At 43.1% G+C, this 22,791-nt stretch overlaps 1 protein-coding gene across 1 annotated transcript in view; it reads left to right on the top strand.

Annotated features, from left to right (window-relative positions):
• The window catches only part of decr1 (2,4-dienoyl CoA reductase 1, mitochondrial), a 54,368-nt gene extending 31,659 nt beyond the window's left edge, over positions 1 to 22,709 (top strand). The window contains exons 4-10 of the mRNA XM_069921970.1: positions 1,412 to 1,498; positions 2,343 to 2,490; positions 4,690 to 4,789; positions 5,171 to 5,243; positions 9,585 to 9,731; positions 20,082 to 20,144; positions 20,629 to 22,709. Coding sequence (XP_069778071.1) covers positions 1,412 to 1,498; positions 2,343 to 2,490; positions 4,690 to 4,789; positions 5,171 to 5,243; positions 9,585 to 9,731; positions 20,082 to 20,144; positions 20,629 to 20,685 — 675 coding nt within the window. The 3' untranslated portion in view covers positions 20,686 to 22,709. The remainder of the gene's footprint in view (positions 1 to 1,411; positions 1,499 to 2,342; positions 2,491 to 4,689; positions 4,790 to 5,170; positions 5,244 to 9,584; positions 9,732 to 20,081; positions 20,145 to 20,628) is intronic.
• Positions 22,710 to 22,791: the final 82 nt, after the last annotated feature.

The raw sequence follows: 22,791 nt of genomic DNA, 5'->3' as shown, positions 1-22,791 counted from the left end.
TAGAGAAACTCAGCAGGTCAAACAGTGTACTTTATATAATAAAGATAAAGATGCATAATTAGTGTTTCGGGCTTGAACCCTTCAGCAAGGTATGTAAAAATGTAGACAGGGGCCTGAACAGAATGGTTGTGGGTGGGGGGGGAGAGGTTATTGCAGTTTATTGTACTCTAGGGAATATATTCATTTTAGCACAATTACCCATACCCATATCTCGAGATATTTTATTTCATTCATCAGCCATTTGAATTGGGTATCTTGTTGCCACTGAATATAATCCCCTATAGTAAGGAGCATAATTTCACTTTTATCTCAATTTACTTTATAACCCGATTCTTTCCAATATTCCTCCATTCTTAAGTATAATTTACTTAACAAAACTATTGTTTTTGTCAAATAAAACATCATTAGCAAATAAATTAATTTTATATTCCTTTTGATTAACTTCAAATCCTTTAATATCAGGATCAGATATAATCACTTCTGCAAGTTATCCATCCTAAATCTTTCAAACATCTTAAACAAAACGTTCCATTATAATCTATCAAATACTTTTTCCATATCTAAAACCACTGCCACACTTAGATCTCCCCTCTTTTGTTCCAAATGTATTATATTAAGTAATCTAGTTACGTTGTCCACAGATTGTTTCTTTTTTACAAACCTTGTCTGATCCATTTTTTATCAACTTTGGTAAGAATTTCATCAATCTATTAGCTAAAATTTTTGCAATTATCCTATAAACCTACATTTAACAATGAAATACTTGTCAGCCACAAACGAGCCTGCAGCTGACGTGGACTTTTTACCCCCTCCATAAATCTTCATCCGCGAAGCCAAGCCAAAGAAAGAAGTCCTTTAAAACCATTGTCAGAAAGACCTATCTTTTTTTGGTATTACAGTTATTATCTTAGTAGAAAAAGATTCTGGGAGAGTGTGTGTTACCACCGCCTGATCTAATGCTTCCATAAAAGAAGAGATCATCAAATCTTTAAATTCTTTATAAAATTCAGACAGAAAACCATCTTCTCCCAGAGGGTTCTTCAATCAGGTTGAAGAGAAAAGTTGCAAGACTGATTTTCTACCACTACATTATACAGCCTAATATAGCAAATATTCACTGAAAAGCCCAGGAAAAAAAAACTGTGCACACAACCCACACTCAGGACACCCAGCTCCAACCTCATAGCTGGCCCACACTTTGGACTGACCTTGTGAGTTCAAGTTTGCATTCATGCTCTTTGGTTCCTTTAAAACAAATTTGAAATGGAGCCTTTGATAGATCTTGCCTGTACCTAGATCTGTGGATAGCATTGATGAATATCAAGTTCATAATATAGTCATCATCCAGATTTTATTAATTTCATGAAATTAATACTGTGATGCTGTTACGACTCGATGACATTTATCTTAGGTTCATTCAATTCAGTGTGATGTGAGAGATCCAGTTTCTGTGAAGTCTGCTGTGGAGCAGATGTCTGAAGTGACAGGACTACCTGATGTATGTATACCAATTTTGTTATTTACTGAAAAAATTGTGCACCATTGCCTCTGGTACTGTCATGTCAGGATGTAAAGGGATTGGTGCATGAAATTTCACATGCCAAACTAACTAATTTCAAACACCAGTTTCAATTCCTCTTGAAGTTACAATCTAGAGCCAATTTTGAGGAAGGAGGATGCCACCTTTAATTTAAAAAAAATTAGATGTACAGCATGGTAACAGGCCCTTCCAATCCACGAGCCCATGCCACTCAATTACACCGAAATTAACTAACAACCCTGTACATTTCCAAAGGCGGGAGGAGACTGGAGCACCCAGGGAAAACCCACACAGACATGGGAGAACCTACAAACTCCTGGCAGACAGCGCCAGATTCAAACACAGGTTGCTGGCACTGTAGTCATGTCCTGCTGCTACACTAATCGTGTATCACAAAGATTCTGAAAGATTAGTTTATTTTCAAAAGCTTTTGTCATTTAAATATTGTAGATTGCATTCCTTTCTTGGCCTACTTGTTGATTAAAATGTCCTGTCCAGAAACAGAAACTTCTCACCTGATGTTCCTACCAACAAAAAAAATTATAGTTTAAAAAATAGCAGTTCCCAATTCAAGGAATCTTGATCCACAGCCTTGCTCCCACTCGGCAATCAGTGGCCTCATTTGTTAGAGTAGATATTCCATACTCAATTATTATCGGGTTTTAAACTCTGAATAACTATCTGACGTAATACTAAATTTTAAAACCCCACTTCACCTAAATATTTTGAAATGATGAGCTGCACTATAGTTAATAGTTTTTCAAGTTCTTTGGATGCTATTTTTTTTCTTTTTACATGCCAGGTAGTGATAAATAATGCTGCTGGAAACTTCATTTCTCCCTCGGAAAGACTTTCAGCTAATGCTTTCAAAACCATTACAGAAATTGTTCTTAATGGTACTGCATATGTAACTTTGGAGATTGGTAAAGAATTGATTAAAGCAAAAAAAGGTAAAAAGAAAAGTTTTCTCTTTAGAAACCTTGTAGAATACATAGTTTATTTTGTATAAATCAGAGATTGTGAACAATAGATTATATTGATTTGATGGTAACATTGACTCAGGTTATGCTCTTGCTGTAAGTGGAAATTAATGGATTCAATGCTTGTTTTATTATTCACCCATGATAAGAGTTAAAATTTCAGAATTATTTTATTTGGCCAATCTCTTGAGATCTTGCAGCTTTTTTCAAGTTCTGTCTAAGTAGCCCATGGTGCAATATATTTATTGAGGAAAAGTAGGGCAATGCTGGGAAATGAGTTGTATTTATGTCATTATTATTATCAGTTAGTTGTGACTAACAAGGTAAAACTTGCTTGGAGTATAAACCTAATTGTGCAACATGCAGTGCAGGATCTTGGCAGGTCATGTAGATATGGGAAGGGAAGAACAGGTGCATCAGAATTCAAAGTTCACAATTTTGTATGTGAAGAAGAAATACAAAGATGTTAGATAGTTAGAGACAAAATAATGATATGGCAAGTCAACAGATAATGGTTGTGAATCAAATGAGTAACTATATGGCATTAGCAGAAAATGCTGGAAATACATGGAAACAAATTTAAGGTTTTGGGTCCTTGACCTTTAATTAGCATGCCATTCACCACCCAAAACATCCATTCTTCCACCAATGAGTCACTCTAACTACAGATGATCATTATTAGTGTCCTGTGGTTACTTGGCTATATCACCAGCTTCTCAAACTCTATTAGGAATATAAATACTTTATTGATATTTTAAATGCTCCTGAATTACTATTCACTTTTTTATTTTAAAAAGTTTAATCTTTTAAAATAATTTTAATTATTTGATGACTTTTAAAAACCAGAGATAATCTTTGATAGGTTTAATAGCTATCAAGGCAGGGAATGGGTCTTAGCCTTTTGACAAGCTTGTTGTGCCTGTTTTGTGAGCAGGGCTCATTCAGTTCTGCTTACATGATAGTAGTGTTTCATTCAATTCCTGGTGTAACATTGGGTCCCACTATTGAGGATCACACTTGCCTGAGAGCACATATTAATATCATAGTATTTGTAAGTCTTAGGTTCGACGTGTTGATTAGCGGAAAGCACAAGTAACTTGCAACTGGCAGCAAGTTCCATTTCAATAATATAAAAGCAAACTTTTGTGGACTCTAGAGTTCAGAGATAGAAGAGTGCTGGTAATACATGACAGTTCAGGCATCATCTGTGGAAAGAGAAGCAGATTCAAAGTTTAAAATCAATGACTTAACTTTCATCAGAATCGATATTTCTTGTTCTTGGAGAGGTCAGTTCAGGCTAGGCCACACACCATCAGGGCTGAGGGGCAGGGCAATCGACAAGCCAGGTCCTGTGTGGATTAGGGAGATCAACGGAGTTCCATTTATTCCACATTGATTCATGATTTAGAAATGAGAGGGAAAGGGTGAAAATGGAGAAAGGAAATTGTCTGAAGGGGATAGAAGCAGGGAGACTGAGAATGGACTGAAGGAGGGTAGGAATCAGATGCTTGAGAGGGGAGGTAGAGGTGTGGGTGGTCAGAGTGGGTGTTGGTGTGATGTCATACTCTTGTACATTTGTGTGAAGTTTGTGAAGTGGGATCTTGTCTTTAATCGCCTTGGATCCCTTCAAACAAAACCTTGCTTCATCAAGACTGGGTAGTTACTGATGTAAAGTAATACGTTAAAATAATACATAGGCAGGCATGTCCTGTTCCTTAGAAATGTATTAGAGACATGTAAGCCTTCATCACAAGGTTTTGAGTAAGATTGTGCCCCTGATTTGCATGTCATGCAAATATTTAACTTAATTACTTTGATGTAAATATATAATTTGTGACACAAGTTCTAACAAAAATCAATAACTGTGAAATTACATTTCTTTCACTGCAGATGCTGACTAACCTGCCAAGATCTCGAAACTTTCTGGTTTTATTGCATATTTCCTGCATCCATTGCATTTTTTATTCTGTTCTTGTCTTGAGTTTTTTGTGGTGCTGTCGCCTTGAATATTTCATGCATGGTTTTTCATAAATACACCATTTATAAGTTGAACATTTTGTGTACTCTGGTAACTTAAGCCAAGGTTCTTGAACTTAAGACTTTTTGTATGTTTTCTACAATGTTTAAAAATTGTGTTTAGTTTTTGAGTTCCAAAACACTGTCTTTTAGGTGCAGCTTTCCTAGCTATTACTACCATCTATGCGGAGTCTGGATCAGGATTTGTCATGGCCAGTGCATCAGCAAAAGCAGGAGTAGAAGCCATGAGCAAGTAAGAATTTTTAGGCCTGAACTAGTTGATAAGAATAGCAATGAATCTATCATGGCTCACCATGGTTGTAGAGTAAATGTCTTTGAATAAATGCACATGTGCAGTGAAAGTAGGAAGCTAGAATTTCTGTCAAATTTGCAGAGCATTTTGATCTTCAGTTCTACTCCCGGAAGTAATTTCATTTGCAGTAATATTTCAAGTTATTGCAAAAACAAAGATATGTAATTAATTGTTAGCATTTTAGAATAATGGTAATAAAACAGCATGTCACCATGATGCTTTATATTATTTTATTCTACCACAAGATGCAACTATTAAAGCTTTTTTTGTTATTAAACTTATTCAGAAATAACACAGACGTCTTTTTATTTTGGTTTACAGATCATTAGCTGCTGAATGGGGTCGACATGGTATGAGATTCAATGTGATTCAGCCAGGGCCCATTAAAACAAAGGTATTATGGATATATGAATTTGGGACAACAGTTGGCCAATCATCCACTCAAATCTGTTCTGCCACATAATAAGATTGTAACTGATGAAGTTACAACCTCAAATCTATATTCTAATTTTACTGCAATAACCTTTCACCTTTACCTTTGAATTAAAAATATTCAGAGACTAATTGCACGACACTTGAGGAAGAGAGAAACTATTTAACCTCATCTCTGAGCTAAATGAGTTTTTAGCTCTGATTCATTGTTGATAGGAAACATCTCTACGTTCACCCTTTCAAGATTCCTCATGATCTAAATATTTCAATCTTCCCTTTCCCTTCCCTTTCTTCTAAACTGCTGCAAGAATGAGCCGAGTTGCCGAACTTATCTTCTTTCCACAATATTCCCATTCAGTTATTACAGTCTAGATTAAAGCAGACACTATTATGCTTTTATTTCCACATACCATTAACTTATCTGTCCATTCCCTCAGGTGTACTGCCAAATTGATCCCAGCTGCAAATTAAGGAATAACATCTCATTCTGTCCTGGTAGTCTTAAACCAAACAGCATTGATATTGACTCCTTCAATGTCCCTTAACCCCTTTCCATGATCTTTCCCTTTCCCTCAGTCTCCTTTCCTCCAGCTCTTCACCCCCTTCCTTTCCTTCTCCTACCAGAGAGCTAGCCGTCTGCCTTCTCCCTCCCTTACTTCTCATTGACCCTCCACCTGTATCAACTATTACCTTTTACCATGTGCTCTTCTCCATTCCCCTTCCGCCCACCTCTCCTCCACTTGGGGGGCCACAGTTGGCGTAGTGGTTAGTGCAGTCCCTTTACAGTGCCAGTGATCGAGACCTGAGTTTGAATCCCACTCTGTCTATAAGGAGTTTGTATATTCTCCTCGTGTCTGCGTGGGTTTTTCCCAGGGACTCCAGTTTCCTCCCACCATTCGAAATGTAGAGGGGTATAGGTTAATTGGGTGTAATTGGCGGCGCCGAAATGGCCTGTTACCATGCTTAATGTCTAAATTAAAATTTAAAAATTACCTCATCTTTTCATTCAGGCATTAATATCTTTCTTCACAGATTTCTGATGAAGGGCTCGGGTCCAAAATGTTGTTTACCTTTTGCTCCCTATCAAGGCTGCTTGACCTACAGTTTTCCCAATGCTTTTATTTCTTTATTGATGACATAACAGTGTGACTTTTTAATTCAAGGCTTGTCTTACTTTTGATTTGTAGGTATTTCTAAATTGCATGACTTTTCATTTGTTTACTATTGTCTTAATTCACTGGTTTCATCCTCAATTGTTTATAGTTTAAAATGTATTGAATAATATTGTATCAATTAGTAATTATGCAAGAGCATTCTTAAAAATAATTATTAGTTGTTGGGAATCAGGACACAGCTTCAATTTAGTGATAGAGCCCAATAACAGGCCTTTCCAGCCCATAAGCTCATGCTATCCAATTATACCACGTGACCAATTAACCTACTAACTCCTGATGCCTTTCGAACATGGGAGGCTACCGGAGCACCTGGAAGAAGCACATACGAACATGAAGAGAACATGCAAACTCCTTACCTACAAAGCCAAATGTGAATCTGGGCTGCTGTGCTGTATGAGCATTGCGCTAATTGCTACACTAACCATGCTGGCCCAATTCTTCATTGCTTTCTAATGAATTTTACTAGGTCTCTAATGATATTGTAGCAGATACTACGGTAGAGCTACTAAAGAAATTCAAACACACGCCAGAGTAGTCAACTCAAGACTGGTTTATTGAAGCTTGACAAGCAGCTTTTATTCCCTGCCTGTCCAGGGCTCCATGTGGACCTTGTTAAGGGACAGCTGTGGTCCACGGGACCAGCAGTTTTAGATTGAGACTTGTTAACGTCCCGTGCCTTTCAGCAGGGGACCCAGCTGATCCATGTGCCGTCCCTCGGCACTCAATAGCATGCCAGCCCTTGGGTAAGTCCATGCACTGCCCTGACGGTGGCGGTTCACATTACCGTGCTGAACAACCGCTCAGCCTGCTGCACAGCTGCTACGATATAAGCTTTTAGCTGGCCTTAAGTAGATGGGTAAAAAAATGAATCCAAATGATCATCATGTTCTTCTCATTTCTCTCTGTGTAAAAGTAAATGGGGGAAATAGGTAGAGCCAAAGTATAACTGGGCCTTTGGGTTAATAGTTGGCATTTCCAAGGCCTTTGGGTTAATAGTTGTCATCTATTGCAATTCCTCCAAACAAACCACAGGTCTTTGCTTGCTTTTTTTTTAAATTAAAGGTTGCGGACTCCCCATTAAAAATGAATGGGGCTATGCTAGATACGTCAGCTGCAACTGTTGAAAGAGAGAGCCAGTGTCAGATCATTATGGTTTGGAATCACTGCTGAAGTGAGAGGTCAAGTACACTCCAACTTGACCTCTAGCACATTCTGTTCTTCTGAGCTACTATATGTTGGTGTGGAAGCCTGGATCATATTGATGCATTCTGGAGAGGATGTTTCCAGGAGTGGGTTAGTCTAGAACCAGAGGGCACAAGTCTCAAAATAAAAGGACATTCCTTTAAAACAGAGAGGAGAAAATTTAAAAGGTGGTGAATCTGTGGCATTCACTGCCACAAATCGCTGTGGAGGCCAAGTTATTGGGTATGTTTGAAGAGGAGTTTGATAGGTTCTTAATTAATAAGGGTGTCAAGGGTTGATTAGGAATTCATAAGAATAAAGTTGAGAGCGAAAAATAAATCAGCCATGATTGAATGGTGTTGCAAATTTGATGGGTCAAGAGGCCTAATTCTATTCCTACGTCTAATGGCACGTTGAAGCTAGCTCATTTTCTCTGTAACCACAGGCCAGCTGACAGTATGATCCAGTTTATTAGGTATATTCAAAATGTCAACAGAAGGTTTGACTGGGAATTGTTGGAAGTCAAAACAGTGATCAGGTGCTCGAGCAGATGCCGTGCGACTCATTTTAGCTCCTAGAGTCATAAAGCTTTACAGCATGGAAACAGACCCGTCAGCCCAACTTGTCCATGCTGACCAAGTTGGTCATCTGAGCTAGTCCTATTGCCTGTATTTTGCCCTTATTCCTCTTAAGGTTTCCCTATCCATGTACTGATATAAATGTACCCGTCTCCACCAATTCCTCTGGCAGTTCATTCCTATTTGTTAATGTTGCCTCTTATACCCCTTTAAGCCTTTCACCTCTCACCTCTAAATTGTGCCCTGTAGTTGTTGACTCTTCTACAGCAAAGACTGAATACCTCCATAAGGTCATCTCTCAGCCTGCTACTTTCCAGGAAAAAAAGTCCTAGCCTATTAACCCTCTTCTTCTAAGTAACTCTTTCCAATCCTCGCAACATCCTTGTGAATCTTTTTTGCACCATTCTAGTTTAATGACACCTTCCCCATAGAAAGGTGACCATAAATCCACACAGTATTCCAAATGTGGCCTTGCCAATGTCTTTTACAGCTGTAACATGACATCTTATCTTTTGTACTCAATGTCCTGACGATTAAGTAAGCATGTCACACATGTTTTTCCACTATTCTCTATGTCACACATGTTTTTCCACTATTCTCTCTATCTGTAGCACTACTTTCATTGAACAATGAACCTGTATCCTATGTCTCCCCATTCTAAAACATTTCCCAGGGCCCAACCATTTACTGTACAAGTTCTGCCTTATCAAAATGCAGCATTTCCCATTTATCCAAATTAAATTCCAGCCCACTGACTCGTTTCATCAAGATCCTATTCTAATCTTAGATAGCCTTCCTCCTTTTCCACTGTGTTGTCTGCAAACTTGTTGATCATGCCATCTATCTTCATGCCCAGATCATTAATCGACAAAATAAACAGTGGATCCAGTCCCAGTAGCACACCATTGGTCACAGGCCTCCAGTCTGAAAATCCACCATCACCCTCTGGCTCTCACATCAAGCCAACTGTGTATCCACCCTAACCTTCTAGACCAGCCTAGAATACTACATCTTGACAAAGACCTTGCTAAAGCCCATGAAGACAGTATTTAACAATGTGTCCTCATCTATTGCTTTGGTCACTCTTCAAAAAAAAAATTCGTAAGGTACAATTTCCAAAGCACAAAGTTATGCTCATTCTCCCTAATCAGACCTTGCTTTTCTGAATCCTGATAGATCCTGTAGCTTAAATCAAATTCCTTAAGTTCTTGTAAAATCCAATGTCTGAAATTTCAGATCTACTATGTATTTTCTTTAATTAGTATGTAACATAATTATATTTAACCAAACTACGTTTGACTGTAAAATTATGGCCCGCCAATTTGTTACATCTGTTAAGCTTTCGATTGTATTTTAAAACTTTTGTAGGGTGCCTTTAGTCGACTTGATCCAAGTGGCTTGTTTGAACAAGAAATGTTGAAAAGAATTCCATTGGGTCGCTTTGGAACTGTGAATGAAATCGCCAACCTTGCTGCCTACCTGTGCAGTGATTATGCCAATTGGGTAACAGGAGCAGTAAGTTAACATTTGGTTCTTTGTTTAAAGCATTATTTTCCCACGGCAAAACATAGGTGAGATCATGGTTAACTCTGTGAAGAGGACCAACCATAACAGTACAAAACTAGGGACAGTAGTCAGAAATCCTACATTACAGCAGAGAGAGCATAGGTTTCAGGATAAGGGGTGAGAGGCTTAAAGGGATCTGAGGAAAAATATTTTCATCAAAAGGTGGTTGAAATTTGGAGTGCATTGCCTGAGGGGATGTTGGCAGCAGTTATTCTTACAACAAAGTAATTGTTGTGGCATAGAAAATTCCAGACCAGGTATTGAGATATTTATTTAGTACTTGATGGATGTGATACACATGGTGGATGGAAGAGGCTGTTTCCATGTTGTATGACTTGATTTCTTCTTGATGCTCGTGGGGTAATCCACAACAGGACACTTAAATGGAGCAGGCATTTAAAAGTCAAACTGCAGAGTATCATTTTCAATGTATGGCACAGATCATTCAGCTTATCCAGTCGAGGATATTGTTTACACTCCACTTCATGCTCATATTATGAGAGTATATACATGACATCATATACAGCCCTGAGCTTTTTCTTGCACACCAGGCAGTTATCAAAATTAGAGGGTTAAGGGGTAGGGAGGGTTTTGTACTTCTTTTTTAGGAAGGGATATATGAGTCGGCATGACTCATTATTCTATGTTAATTAGCTTAATGGACTACAGGATAGAATCTAGTTGAGAGATGCCGATGTTTTTGTGTGTTGACTAATGGTTGACTAATGAGAGTGGGAGGCGGCGGCCCCAGTCTGGGCACAGAGAGAGCAGCGGCGGCCCCGGTCCGGGCGAAGGGTAGGCGGCGGCGGCCCCGATCCGGGCAGGAGCAAGGGGGAGACGGCGGCCCTGGCCCCGGTCCAGGCGAAGGGTAGGCGGCGGCGGCAACGATCCGGGCAGGAGCAAGGGGGAGACGGCGGCCCCGGCCTCGGTCGAGTGAGGCAGGCGGAGGCCCCGGTCCGGGCAGAGACTGGGAGGCGGCGGCCCCAGTCCGGGCACAGAGAGAGCAGCGGCGGCCCCGGCCCCGGTCCGGGCGAAGGGTAGGCGGCGGCGGCCCCGATCCGGGCAGGAGCAAGGGGGAAACGGCGGCCCTGGCCCCGGTCCAGGCGAAGGGTAGGCGGCGGCGGCAACGATCCGGGCAGGAGCAAGGGGGAGACGGCGGCCCCGGCCTCGGTCGAGTGAGGCAGGCGGAGGCCCCGGTCCGGGCAGAGACTGGGAGGCGGCGGCCCCAGTCCGGGCACAGAGAGAGCAGCGGCGGCCCCGGCCCCGGTCCGGGCGAAGGGTAGGCGGCGGCGGCCCCGATCCGGGCAGGAGCAAGGGGGAGACGGCGGCCCCGGCCCCGGTCCGGGCGAAGGGTAGGTGGCGGCGGCCCCGGTCCGGGCAGGAGTAAGGGGGAGACGGCGGCCCCGGCCACGGTCGAGTGAGGCAGGCGGAGGCCCCGGTCCGGGCAGAGAGTGGGAGGCGGTGGCCCCAGTCCGGGCACAGAGAGAGCAGTGGCGGCCCCGGCCCCGGTCCGGGCGAAGGGTAGGCGGCGGCGGCCCCGATCCGGGCAGGAGCAAGGGGGAGACGGCGGCCCCGGCCTCGGTCGAGTGAGGCAAGCGGAGGCCCCGGTCCGGGCAGAGAGTGGGAGGCGGCGGCCCCAGTCCGGGCACAGAGAGAGCGGCGGCGGCCCCGGCCCCGGTCCGGGCAGTATGGACCGACCTAGGAGGGGAGGCAGACCCCTCCAGCCCGGGTAAGAAACCTGCATAGGAGAAGGCCACTCCGATATAAAACCTACGACCCAAGGACCTCGCTGCCACGTTCCAGCTTGCTTGGCCAAGGCACACGAACCATGGGTGTAAAGGGTGGGGCCAGTACTGCGCGCACTGCACTCCACCTAAAAGCTCCTTTGCGCAGGCCCGAGGTCAGGTCCACGTCCTCCCCCTCCACGTCCTCCCACTCAAAAGATGCTCACAAACTCAAGCTAGCATGCTGGAACATCAGAACCATGCTAGACAAGGCTGACAGCCACCGACCTGAACGTCGGTCTGCCCTCATTGCACATGAACTCCTCAGACTTGACATCGACATAGCCGCTCTCAGTGAAGTCCGCCTGGCAGATGTAGGCAGCCTCCAAGAACGTGGCGCGGGCTACACACTCTACTGGTCTGGCAAGCCTTCGGATGAACGACGCCTATCTGGTGTAGACTTCATGGTCAAGAACTTCATTGCCTCCAAACTCGAAAACCTTCCGACAGGCCACTTGGACCGAATCATGTCCATGCGACTACCCCTTCAAAACAAGCGTTGCATCACCCTCATCAGTGTCTATGCTCCAACCCTCCAGGCGGAACCAGCAGAAAAGGACAAGTTCTACACTGACCTGCACAACCTCATCCAATGCACCTCTACAGCCGACAAGGTTGTCATCCTTGGCGACTTCAACGCTCGCGTCGGCAAAGACTCAGAAACCTGGCCAGGAATCCTGGGCAAGCATGGCGTCGGCAAGTGCAACGACAATGGGCGCCTCCTGTTGGAGCTCTGCGCAGAACAGCGGCTTGTCATTACAAACACCCTTTTTCAGCAGAGGGACAGCCTTAAGACTACCTGGATGCATCCCCGATCCAAACACTGGCACCTCCTGGACTACATCCTGGTGTGAGAAAGTGACAAACGAGATGTGCTCCACACCAGGGTCATGCCCAGCGCGGAATGCCACACTGACCACCGGCTGGTTCGCTGCAAGCTCAACCTTCACTTCAAGCCAAAGCCCAGGAACAGTAAAGCCCCCAGAAAGAGGTTCAATGTTGGAAACCTGCAGTCAGATGAAGCGAGAGGAAACTTCCAGGCAAACCTCAAAGTAAAGCTTGACGATGCAACCCGCCTCACGGACCCGTCCCCTGAAACCCTCTGGGATCAGTTGAAGACTACCATACTGCAATCCACTGAAGAGGTACTGGGCTTCTCCTCCAGGAAAAACAAGGACTGGTTTGACGAAAACAGCCAGGAAATCCAGGAGCTGCTGGCAAAGAAGCGAGCTGCCCACCAGGCTCACCTTACAAAGCCGTCCTGTCCAGAGAAGAAATAAGCCTTCCGTCGCGCATGCAGCCATCTTCAGCGCAAACTCTGGGAGGTCCAAAATGAGTGGTGGACTAGCCTCGGCAAACAAACCCAGCTCAGCGTGGACATTGGGGACTTCAGGGGTTTCTACGAGGTTCTAAAGGCTGTGTACGGCCCCTCACCCCAAGTCCAAAGCCCGCTGCGCAGCTCAGATGGCAAAGTCCTCCTCAGCGACAAGATCTCCATCCTCAACCGATGGTCAGAACACTTCCAATCTCTTTTCAGTGCCAACCGCTCAGTCCAAGATTCCGCCCTGCTCCAGCTCCCTCAACAGCCCCTAAGGCTAGAGCTGGATGAGGTCCTCACACAGGATGAGACATATAAGGCAATCGAACAACTGAAAAGTGGCAAAGCAGCAGGTATGGATGGAATCCCCCCAGAAGTCTGGAAGGCTGGCGGCAAAACTCTGCATGCCAAACTGCATGAGTTTTTCAAGCTTTGTTGGGACCAAGGAAAACTGCCTCAGGACCTTCGTGATGCCACCATCATCACCCTGTACAAAAACAAAGGCGAGAAATCAGACTGCTCAAACTACAGGGGAATCACGCTGCTCTCCATTGCAGGCAAAATCTTCGCTAGGATTCTACTAAGTAGAATAATACCTAGTGTCGCCGAGAATATTCTCCCAGAATCACAGTGCGGCTTTCGCGCAAACAGAGGAACTACTGACATGGTCTTTGCCCTCAGACAGCTCCAAGAAAAGTGCAGAGAACAAAACAAAGGACTCTACATCACCTTTGTTGACCTCACCAAAGCCTTCGACACCGTGAGCAGGAAAGGGCTTTGGCAAATACTAGAGCGCATCGGATGTCCCCCAAAGTTCCTCAACATGATTATCCAACTGCACGAAAACCAACAATGTCGGGTCAGATACAGCAATGAGCTCTCTGAACCCTTCTCCATTAACAATGGCGTGAAGCAAGGCTGTGTTCTCGCACCAACCCTCTTTTCAATCTTCTTCAGCATGATGCTGAACCAAGCCATGAAAGACCTCAACAATGAAGACGCTGTTTACATCCGGTACCGCACGGATGGCAGTCTCTTCAATCTGAGGCGCCTGCAAGCTCACACCAAGACACAAGAGAAACTTGTCCGTGAACTACTCTTTGCAGACGATGCCGCTTTAGTTGCCCATTCAGAGCCAACTCTTCAGCGCTTGACGTCCTGTTTTGCGGAAACTGCCAAAATGTTTGGCCTGGAAGTCAGCCTGAAGAAAACTGAGGTCCTCCATCAGCCAGCTCCCCACCATGACTACCAGCCCCCCCACATCTCCATCGGGCACACAAAACTCAAAACGGTCAACCAGTTTACCTATCTCGGCTACACCATTTCATCAGATGCAAGGATCGACAATGAGATAGACAACAGACTGGCCAAGGCAAATAGCGCCTTTGGAAGACTACACAAAAGAGTCTGGAAAAACAACCAACTGAAAAACCTCACAAAGATAAGCGTATACAGAGCCGTTGTCATACCCACATTCCTGTTCGGCTCTGAATCATGGGTCCTCTACCGGCATCACCTACGGCTCCTAGAACGCTTCCACCAGCGTTGTCTCCGCTTCATCCTCAACATCCATTGGAGCGCTTTCATCCCTAACGTCGAAGTACTCGAGATGGCAGAGGTCGACAGCATCGAGTCCACGCTGCTGAAGATCCAGCTGCGCTGGGTGGGTCACGTCTCCAGAATGGAGGACCATCGCCCTCCCAAGATCGTGTTATATGGCGAGCTCTCCACTGGCCACCGTGACAGAGGTGCACCAAAGAAAAGGTACAAGGAGTGCCTAAAGAAATCTCTTGGTGCCTGCCACATTGACCACCGCCAGTGGGCTGATATCGCCTCAAACCGTGCATCTTGGTGCCTCACAGTTTGGCGGGCAGCAACCTCCTTTGAAGAAGACCGCAGAGCCCACCTCACTGACAAAAGGCAAAAGAGGAAAAACCCAACACCCAACCCCAACCCACCAATTTTTCCCTGCAACCGCTGCAACCGTGTCTGCCTGTCCCGCATTGGACTTTTCAGCCACAAACGAGCCTGCATCTAACGTGGACTTTTACCCCCTCCATAAATCTTCGTCCGCGAAGCCAAGCCAAAGGAAGAAAGAAAGAAAGCAACCTCCTTTGAAGAAGACCGCAGAGCCCACCTCACTGTCAAAAGACAAAGGAGGAAAAACCCAACAACCAACCAATTTTCCCCGCAACCGCTGCAACCGTGTCTGCCTGTCCCGCCTCGGACTTGTCAGCCACAAACGAGCCTGCAGCTGACGTGGACATTACCCCTCCATAAATCTTCGTCCGTGAAGTCAAGCCAAAGAAGAAGAAACTGTACTCAAGAAAAAGATAAGTACAGGTATACAAAAGTGAGAAATGTAAACAAAGAATGAAATTTAAACAAATTGCAAATACAGTAAATATAAATATTCAGTAATAAATAATGTGCAAAGTCAGAATCCTTAAATGAGTCTCTGATTGAGTCTGTTGTTGAGGAGTCTGATGGTGGAGAGGTAGCAACTGTTCCTCAACCTGGTGGTGCGAGTCTTCTGGCATCTGCACCTCTTTCCTGGCAGCAATAAGAGCAATGCATGTCCTGGGTGGTGTGGATCCTTGATGATTGCTGCTGCTCTCCATGTAGATTTTCTCAATGGTGGAGAGAGTTTTGTCTGTGATGTACTTGACTGTGGCCACTACCTTTTGTAGGGCTTTCCATTTAGATGTAATGATGCCCCATGCTAGGCAATGATGCCTTCAGTCAGCACTCTTATACTATACATCTGTCCAAATTTGCCAAGGTTTCTGATGTCGTAGCAAACTCCTAAGAAGGTAGAGATACTGACATGTTTTCTTCACGATAACATTAGTACGTTTGGTCCAGGGAAGGTCCTCCGCAATAGTAAATCCCAGGAATTAGAATTTGCTCAATCTCTCTGCTGCTGACCCCCAATGATCACTGATCGTACACCTCTGGTTTTCTCTTCCTAAAGTCTTGGTTTTGGTGACATTGACTGAGATGATATTGTTGGTACACCATTCATCCAAGTTTCCAATCTCCTTCCAGTATACTGACTCATTTTTATACAATTGTGTGTAGGGTGGTGAAGAAGGCTTTTAGTATGCTGGCCTTTATCAATCATTGCATGGAATATAGGAGTTGGGAGGTGATGTTGAGACTGTATAAGACGTTGGTGCGGCCTAATTTGGAGTTCTGTGTGCAGTTCTAGTCGCCTAATTATAGGAAGGATGTAAACAGAGTGGAGAGTGTGCAGAGAAGGTTTACCAGAATGTTACCTGGGTTTAAGCATCTAAAGTATAGGGAGAGATTGGACAGATTAGGTCTTTATTCTTTGGAGCGTAGAAGGTTGAGAGGGGATTTGATAGAAGTATTTAAGATTATGAAAGGGATAGACAGAGTGGATGTGGATAGACTATTTCCGTTAAGAGGAGGAAAGATTAAAACAAGAGGACATGAGTTAAGAATTAAGGGGCAGAGGTTTAGAGGTAACATGAGGGGGAACTTCTTTACTCAGAGAGTGGTAGCCGTGTGGAATGAGCTTCCGGGAGAAATAGTGGCGGCGGAGTCAATTGTATTATTTAAGAAAAGGTTGGACAGGTATATGGATGAGAAGAAGATGGAGGGTTATGGGCATTGTGCAGGGAGGTGGGACTAGAGAGGGGTGTTTGGTTTGGTGCGGACTAGAAGGGCCTAATGGCCTGTTTCCGTGCTGTAAATTGTTATGTTATGTTATCAGTAGATTTTAAATGGTGGAGGTGTTGTACCGAGCCACAAAGTCGTAGGTGTAAAGCAAGTAGATCAAGGGTCTAAGAATGCAGACCTATGGTGCTCTAGTACTAATGGAGATTGTGGAGATGTTCTCGCTAATCACATTAATTGGGGTCGAGAAGTGAAGAAATCTAGGATCCAATTGCACAGTGGGTATTGATGCCCAGGTCTTGGAATTTGCTGATCGGTATTGAGGGGATATTGAAAGCTGAACTGTAGTCGATGAAGAACTTTCTGATTATATATACATCCTTGCTGTCCAGTCATTCCAGGATTTTGTGTTGAACCAATATGATGGCATCTGCTGTAGGCATACTAAGGTCATCATGAAGAGAGCATGAAAATATGTTGCTGCGGTACACAAATTGGATGGATCGATGTTACTGCTCAGACATGAACTGATATGCTTCCACAGCAGCCTCTTAAAACATTTAATCATTGTGAATGTACTGGCCTGTAGTCATTTAGGCAGGTTACCACACTCTTCTAGGGTATCTGCACAATCGAGGCCTGTTTGAAACAGATAAATACCATATCCCACTGGAGTAAGATGTTGAAAATATCCGTAAATACATCGGCCAGTTGGTCAGCACAGGTTTTCAGTACTCAGCCAGGTATTCTGTCCAGACCAGATGCTTTCCTTGGATTCACTCTCCTAAAGGCAGCATACACATCAGCTTTGGTTTCTGACTGTAGAGGATCATCATGGGACATGGTGGTGCGCAGTGGGTTTTTTTTCTTGTTTTTGTGGTAAACTCAGGCGTAGAAGGCATTGAATTCCTAAGGGAGTGAAGCTTTGGTGTGTCCTATTGCACCGGATTGGGTTTTGTAGCAAGCCCTGCCAGAGCTGTCAGGTATCCTTTGCTATTTTCATTTTTGTCTGGAGTCTCCTCTTCCCCTGGTAGATGGCTTTCTGTAGGTCGTATCTGCTCCTTGTGTAGTGGTCTAGCTCTCCGGACTTAAATGCCTATAATCCAGTTCTCAGCAGGTTCTGGATTTCATTGTTCATCCAGGGCTTCTGGTTGGGGAAAACTCTGAATGATTTGATGGGGACACTGGTCCACAGCTGCTTTGATAAAGTTCGTAACGGCCCTGGTGTAATAATTCAATCCTCACTCAAGTTCTTGAACATTACTCAATCCACTGACCTGAGGAAGTCCTGTTCAGCTCTTCAACTTCCCATGCTCATCTTTGACTGTCCTGATCTCTGGAGCCTCTCTTTTTAGACTCTGTATGTAGGCAGGAGGAGCACTGCCAGGTATGTGACTTGCCATAATGTGGTTTTGGGAAAAATAGATAGAGCTTCTTTTTCTTAGTGTTCAGTGGAACCCCTGGTACAGCAGGTTATGTACTGGTGATAATTGGGCATGGTTTTCTTGAGACAGACCTGGTTAATAACACCAACTATGATTTTATTGCATCAGGATGGGTGACTCTTGTTTACTGACCACATCATGCAGATCTGCAAGCGCCTGTTTGTAATTGGCATCGGGAGGGTCATAAACACCAGTGAGAATCACTGATGAGAACACTCAGGATAGATAAAAGGATCTGTATTTGATCAATATTTGCTTTAAGGCAGTGGAGCAGGATGTGAGCATAACTCCCAATGTCTATGCACCAGCCAGGTGCACACACCACCCCTTCCTTTTTCTGCCAGAATCCAAGTTCCAGTCCAGTCTGTGAATGTTGAAACCCTTGGTCAGATCGCAGCATCCAGTGTATTCTCTTGTTAGCCAACATCTGAGTGCAGCAAATATCTGATATTTTTCTCACCTATCTCTGATAAAGCACTCTGGCTCTGAAGTCATCAATTTTATTTTAAGCCTCATCTTGTTTCTCTACAACTAAATCTTTCAGTGCCAATCTACTTCCTTATCCCTTATGTACTTCTCTACTTTCCCATAAATCCTTTATGTTAGGAAGCCACCTTGTTAATTATGTACTGAAATTCCTACTGGTTTTCTTATTGACTGTGTTTACCATTAAAATACCATTAAAAGCATCCTATCAGGATGCATCACTGTGTCGAATAGGAAGACTGCAAGAAATTGTTGAGGATTGTGAACGTTGCTCAGGCCATCACATATACCCCTTCCCTCCATCGACTCCATTGATGATTTCCATTGCCTTAGAAACATAGCTAGCATATTCAAAAGACTCTTCTTACCCCAGCCTCCCTCTTTTCATCCCCATCCTGTCAGGAAGAAGATTCACAAGTATGAGATCACATACAAGTAGATTCAAAGACAATTTCCTTTCTGCTGTTGTCATACTCCTGAATAAACCTCAAAATAAGCCTTTGCTCTGTACTAACTGATCTCTCTCTGAAATTCTGTACTTTTGTACTCTGTCTTGTACTACTGTCTGCCCTCCCAAACAACCTCTATCACTGCATCTCACTACATAAACCTCAAGGTGTGCAGTAGCAAAACTCCATTATCCATTACACTTGGGACTTGGGTGCCAGATTTTCCAGACCATTGGATTTTTAGATTTATTAATACTTCTCACTTTTTCATTTTTTAAAAGATGTAACACAGTAATGCTCAGCAAATACATGAAGTCTCAAGGGTGTGTATGGGAAACAGAAAGAGGTAAATTTCAAAGGACCACAGCTAACAGAACTACAAAAGTGTCTTCTTCTTTGGCTTGGCTTCGTAAAGTGAGAGTAAAAGTTACAGCCCTATCAAATGGGGTTGTGGTCACTATGAGTAGGAAGGGTGTGCAGGAACTAGGGCCCTGTTGAGTAAGAGACTGTAAGAAACTGAGCTTATGGGAGTGGAAGTTGTAAACATTGCATGGTGAGCCAGAAGCCTAAATACCAGGATCTCCAAATGATCAGATTGCAGATTATTGGAATTTTGCTGCATATTTTTCCTCATTCTGAAAATGAAATTTAGTCTGTATCCAATTTGTCAAAAACTTTGATAATATTCCAGATCCTTATATTATCCTTTAGTTGCTATGTTCTGAAGTGAGGAAAAACTGCTGAGTCAGATTTAGATATGCAGTGCAGAGAGTTACCTCCAATTTTGCAAAGGGCCTCAAGAACATCACAGATATGACTAAATAGTTTCTGTGAGAACAACTGCACAAATGAATATTCAATGGAAATTCACTGAAATATTATTTTTAAAAAATGATATATAAGCTATATTTAATAGAGCATCCTAAAAGGAAATAGGTGGAAAATTTAGAAAGGGCCCTCATTATTAAAAGATATCAAAGCTGTTGGTTTTGTGAGGGCAGGAATGGAGGAGCACTGTTAAGTTTGAAAATTGTAGTACTACAAAACGACAGAAATGGTTGGGATAAAGATCCTGGAAGGAAATAGCCATGTTGCTTGAATTCAACAGTATTTTTTTTGTTTAAATCTAAGCCAAAAATAACAATGGTAGTTTTGCCATTCATTTTTTTTTGCAGGTAATAAGATTTGATGGTGGTGAATATGTATCAATAGCTGGTGAATTTAACAGTCTACAAAAGGTAATGTCAGTTTTAGTTACTGAACCTTTCTCGTAGTCCCAGTTTCTGCACAGGAAGCACGTAATCCAGCCATTCTCAATGGGGCCCCTACAGCCCTCTGGGGGGGGGGGGGGGCATAGCACATTTAAGTAAAGGCTTTGTTTTCAGGTCACATAACTTTTTTTAATGTAGTCAAAAGTGGAGAAGTATGGAAGAAACCAAAACTTGACTGCTTCACAGTGTCCTAAGGGTGGGGGTGGGGTCATAGCAAATAATGGTTGAGAATGGCTGCCATAATCTATATTTGCATGAACTCTAGAGGTGATTTTTCTCATGCAAGAAATTGTATCATGACTTCTAATATGTACCTAATAATTTTACAGGCCAGTTTGTTTCTCATATCCATCTTAAAAACATGAAGTTGTTGTTTTATTTCTCATTGAATTTTTAAAATATAAATAATATAATTTACTTGCCTCTGAATTTTAAATTATTGTTATTCCAGGTTACAAGTGAACAATGGGATATGCTGGAGTCTCTTATCAGAAAAACCAAAGGCTAAGTGTCACAGATCAAGCACAATTTAAAATAATACATTGGCAAAAATACTATACCAGTAGAAGAATCATCGATTTTTAATGATTTATATTTGGTTAAATTTTCAAAATAATTATCTTGAAAACTAAATTGAAATATGTTTATTGGAAACAATGCTGCTTAATTGATCATTGGTTGTGCAATCAGTTTCCAATTGCAATTTTATTTTGAATTAAGAAGGAGCAACAGTTTTGCTGAGTATTGATCACAGGCAAAACAATTCTGACAACATACTCTAGGCAAAGTGTATTTGAAAATTAGAATCACCATCAAGTAACAGTACAACTCCGGTTCTCCAAAATCCTCTTTTATCCACATTTTTAAAACATTTCAGATAAATGACGATATCCAAATCAAATCAGAAATCCTCATTTATGCAATTTTTTTGGAACCAAACTGACCCCTCACAGGTTGAAAAAAAATACACTCAACATAAGATTGTCCTTGTTTCAGGTAACCCTCTCCCCTCTCTCTAATCACTTCTTTACCTTCCCTTATTGACTTTTCTCTCCAACTCTCCCTCTCAAACTATGTGCCACTGTCTCCTAGCTGCAAACAGTTGGAAGAATACATTGACCTGGCATCATCGAGGAGAGAGGCCTCCCGGGCAGGAGAAGGGAAGTTGGGCTCCTGGACAGGCGCAGGACCTCAGGCTCAGTGGCGTTCCATCCCCTCTCTCTCCCCCTACCTCCCTCTCCCTCTTTCCCTCCCTCCTTCCCTCCCTCCTTCCCTCCCTCCTTCCCTCCCTCCTTCTCTCCCCCTCCCTCCCTCCCCCTCTCCCCCTCCCTCCCTCTCTCCCTCCCTCCCTCTCTCCCTCCCTCCCTCCCTCTCTCCCCCTCTCTCCCTCTCTCCCTCCCCCTCCCTCCCTCTCTCCCCCTCCCTCTCTCCCCCTCCCTCTCTCTCTCCCCCTCCCCCCTCTCTCCCTCTCTCTCCCTCCCTCTCTCCCCCCTCCCTCCCTCCCTCTCTCCCCCCCCCCCACTCTCTCTCCCCTCCCCCTTCTCTGTAGAGCAGAGTCCCTGACACCAACACCAAACCATCCCATCGGCCTACTACCGCACACATACACACTGGACTCCCCACTGTGCACATGCGATAGACTAAGGGAATGATTCGGTTGGTAGCTCTGGTCACTGGGAGACAGGAGCTTGCCAACTTGACAGTGTGTTCCACTGGCCCAGGAAGCCTCCCTAGGGATTAACGGCAGTGGTGGTTTCATGTCAGGGATCAGCCACAGCCAGCATTTTTTTGATGAAAATTAAACATTATTTTAATGCTTAAAAGGCTTTCCCTTGTTGTTTGTTGTTTATGCATTAATACAAGTGATTTTGCTATTGCTACTGGACTGTTTTTAAAAAATGACCAGTTTTCTGAAAAAAACGTTTAGCTGACGTATGCCCGGTCCCGACCATTTTGGATAATTGGAATTGTACTGTACCATCATAAATTATGCATGCACAGTGTTAGAGGTGGGAATTAAGGATGATTCTTCAAATTGGTAAATTAATATTTCTTGGAAAGAAAAGGATACAATGAAATTATATTACGGTAGAGTGGAATTTTTAAAATGTGACTGGTTTATAAAGTGGATGTTTGAAAGGATTATATGGCTTTCATGTTAAATTTGAAATAATTCTTAATGACTTCTAATTTTAAAGTGACAGATTAGTGTGGGGTTAAAGCTACTGCCCTACACAGTGATAGGATGTCATATCATTTTGACATCTTAAAATCTGGAATGGATATTAATTAAATTCTTTGAGTAAAGATGCTCTTTTGTTAATTTACTTTTCCCTTTCGGTTTATTTTCCCTGTATTTTTTTTTACTGTTTCTTCAGTCTTTGCACATTCTGCACTTCTATTTTATTTTGCACGACCTGACTTAAGTCCTTCCTCATTACTAAGTATAGCTTGACTTGCCTGGATAGCACTCAAAACAATGTTTTTCAATGTAACTCTGTACACATGACAATAAACATTGATGTTTTCTCATTTAGTCTTGTACTTCTTAAAATATGAAAAGAAATACAGTAAATAATAAAATAAATAGCATGCAATGCCACGAATTAAATTC

Source organism: Narcine bancroftii, chromosome 2, assembly GCF_036971445.1.
Source record: "Narcine bancroftii isolate sNarBan1 chromosome 2, sNarBan1.hap1, whole genome shotgun sequence".
Taxonomy (NCBI): Eukaryota; Metazoa; Chordata; class Chondrichthyes; order Torpediniformes; family Narcinidae; genus Narcine; species Narcine bancroftii.
Note: the sequence above shows the minus strand (reverse complement) of the source record. Positions and strands in the feature narration are given on the sequence as shown.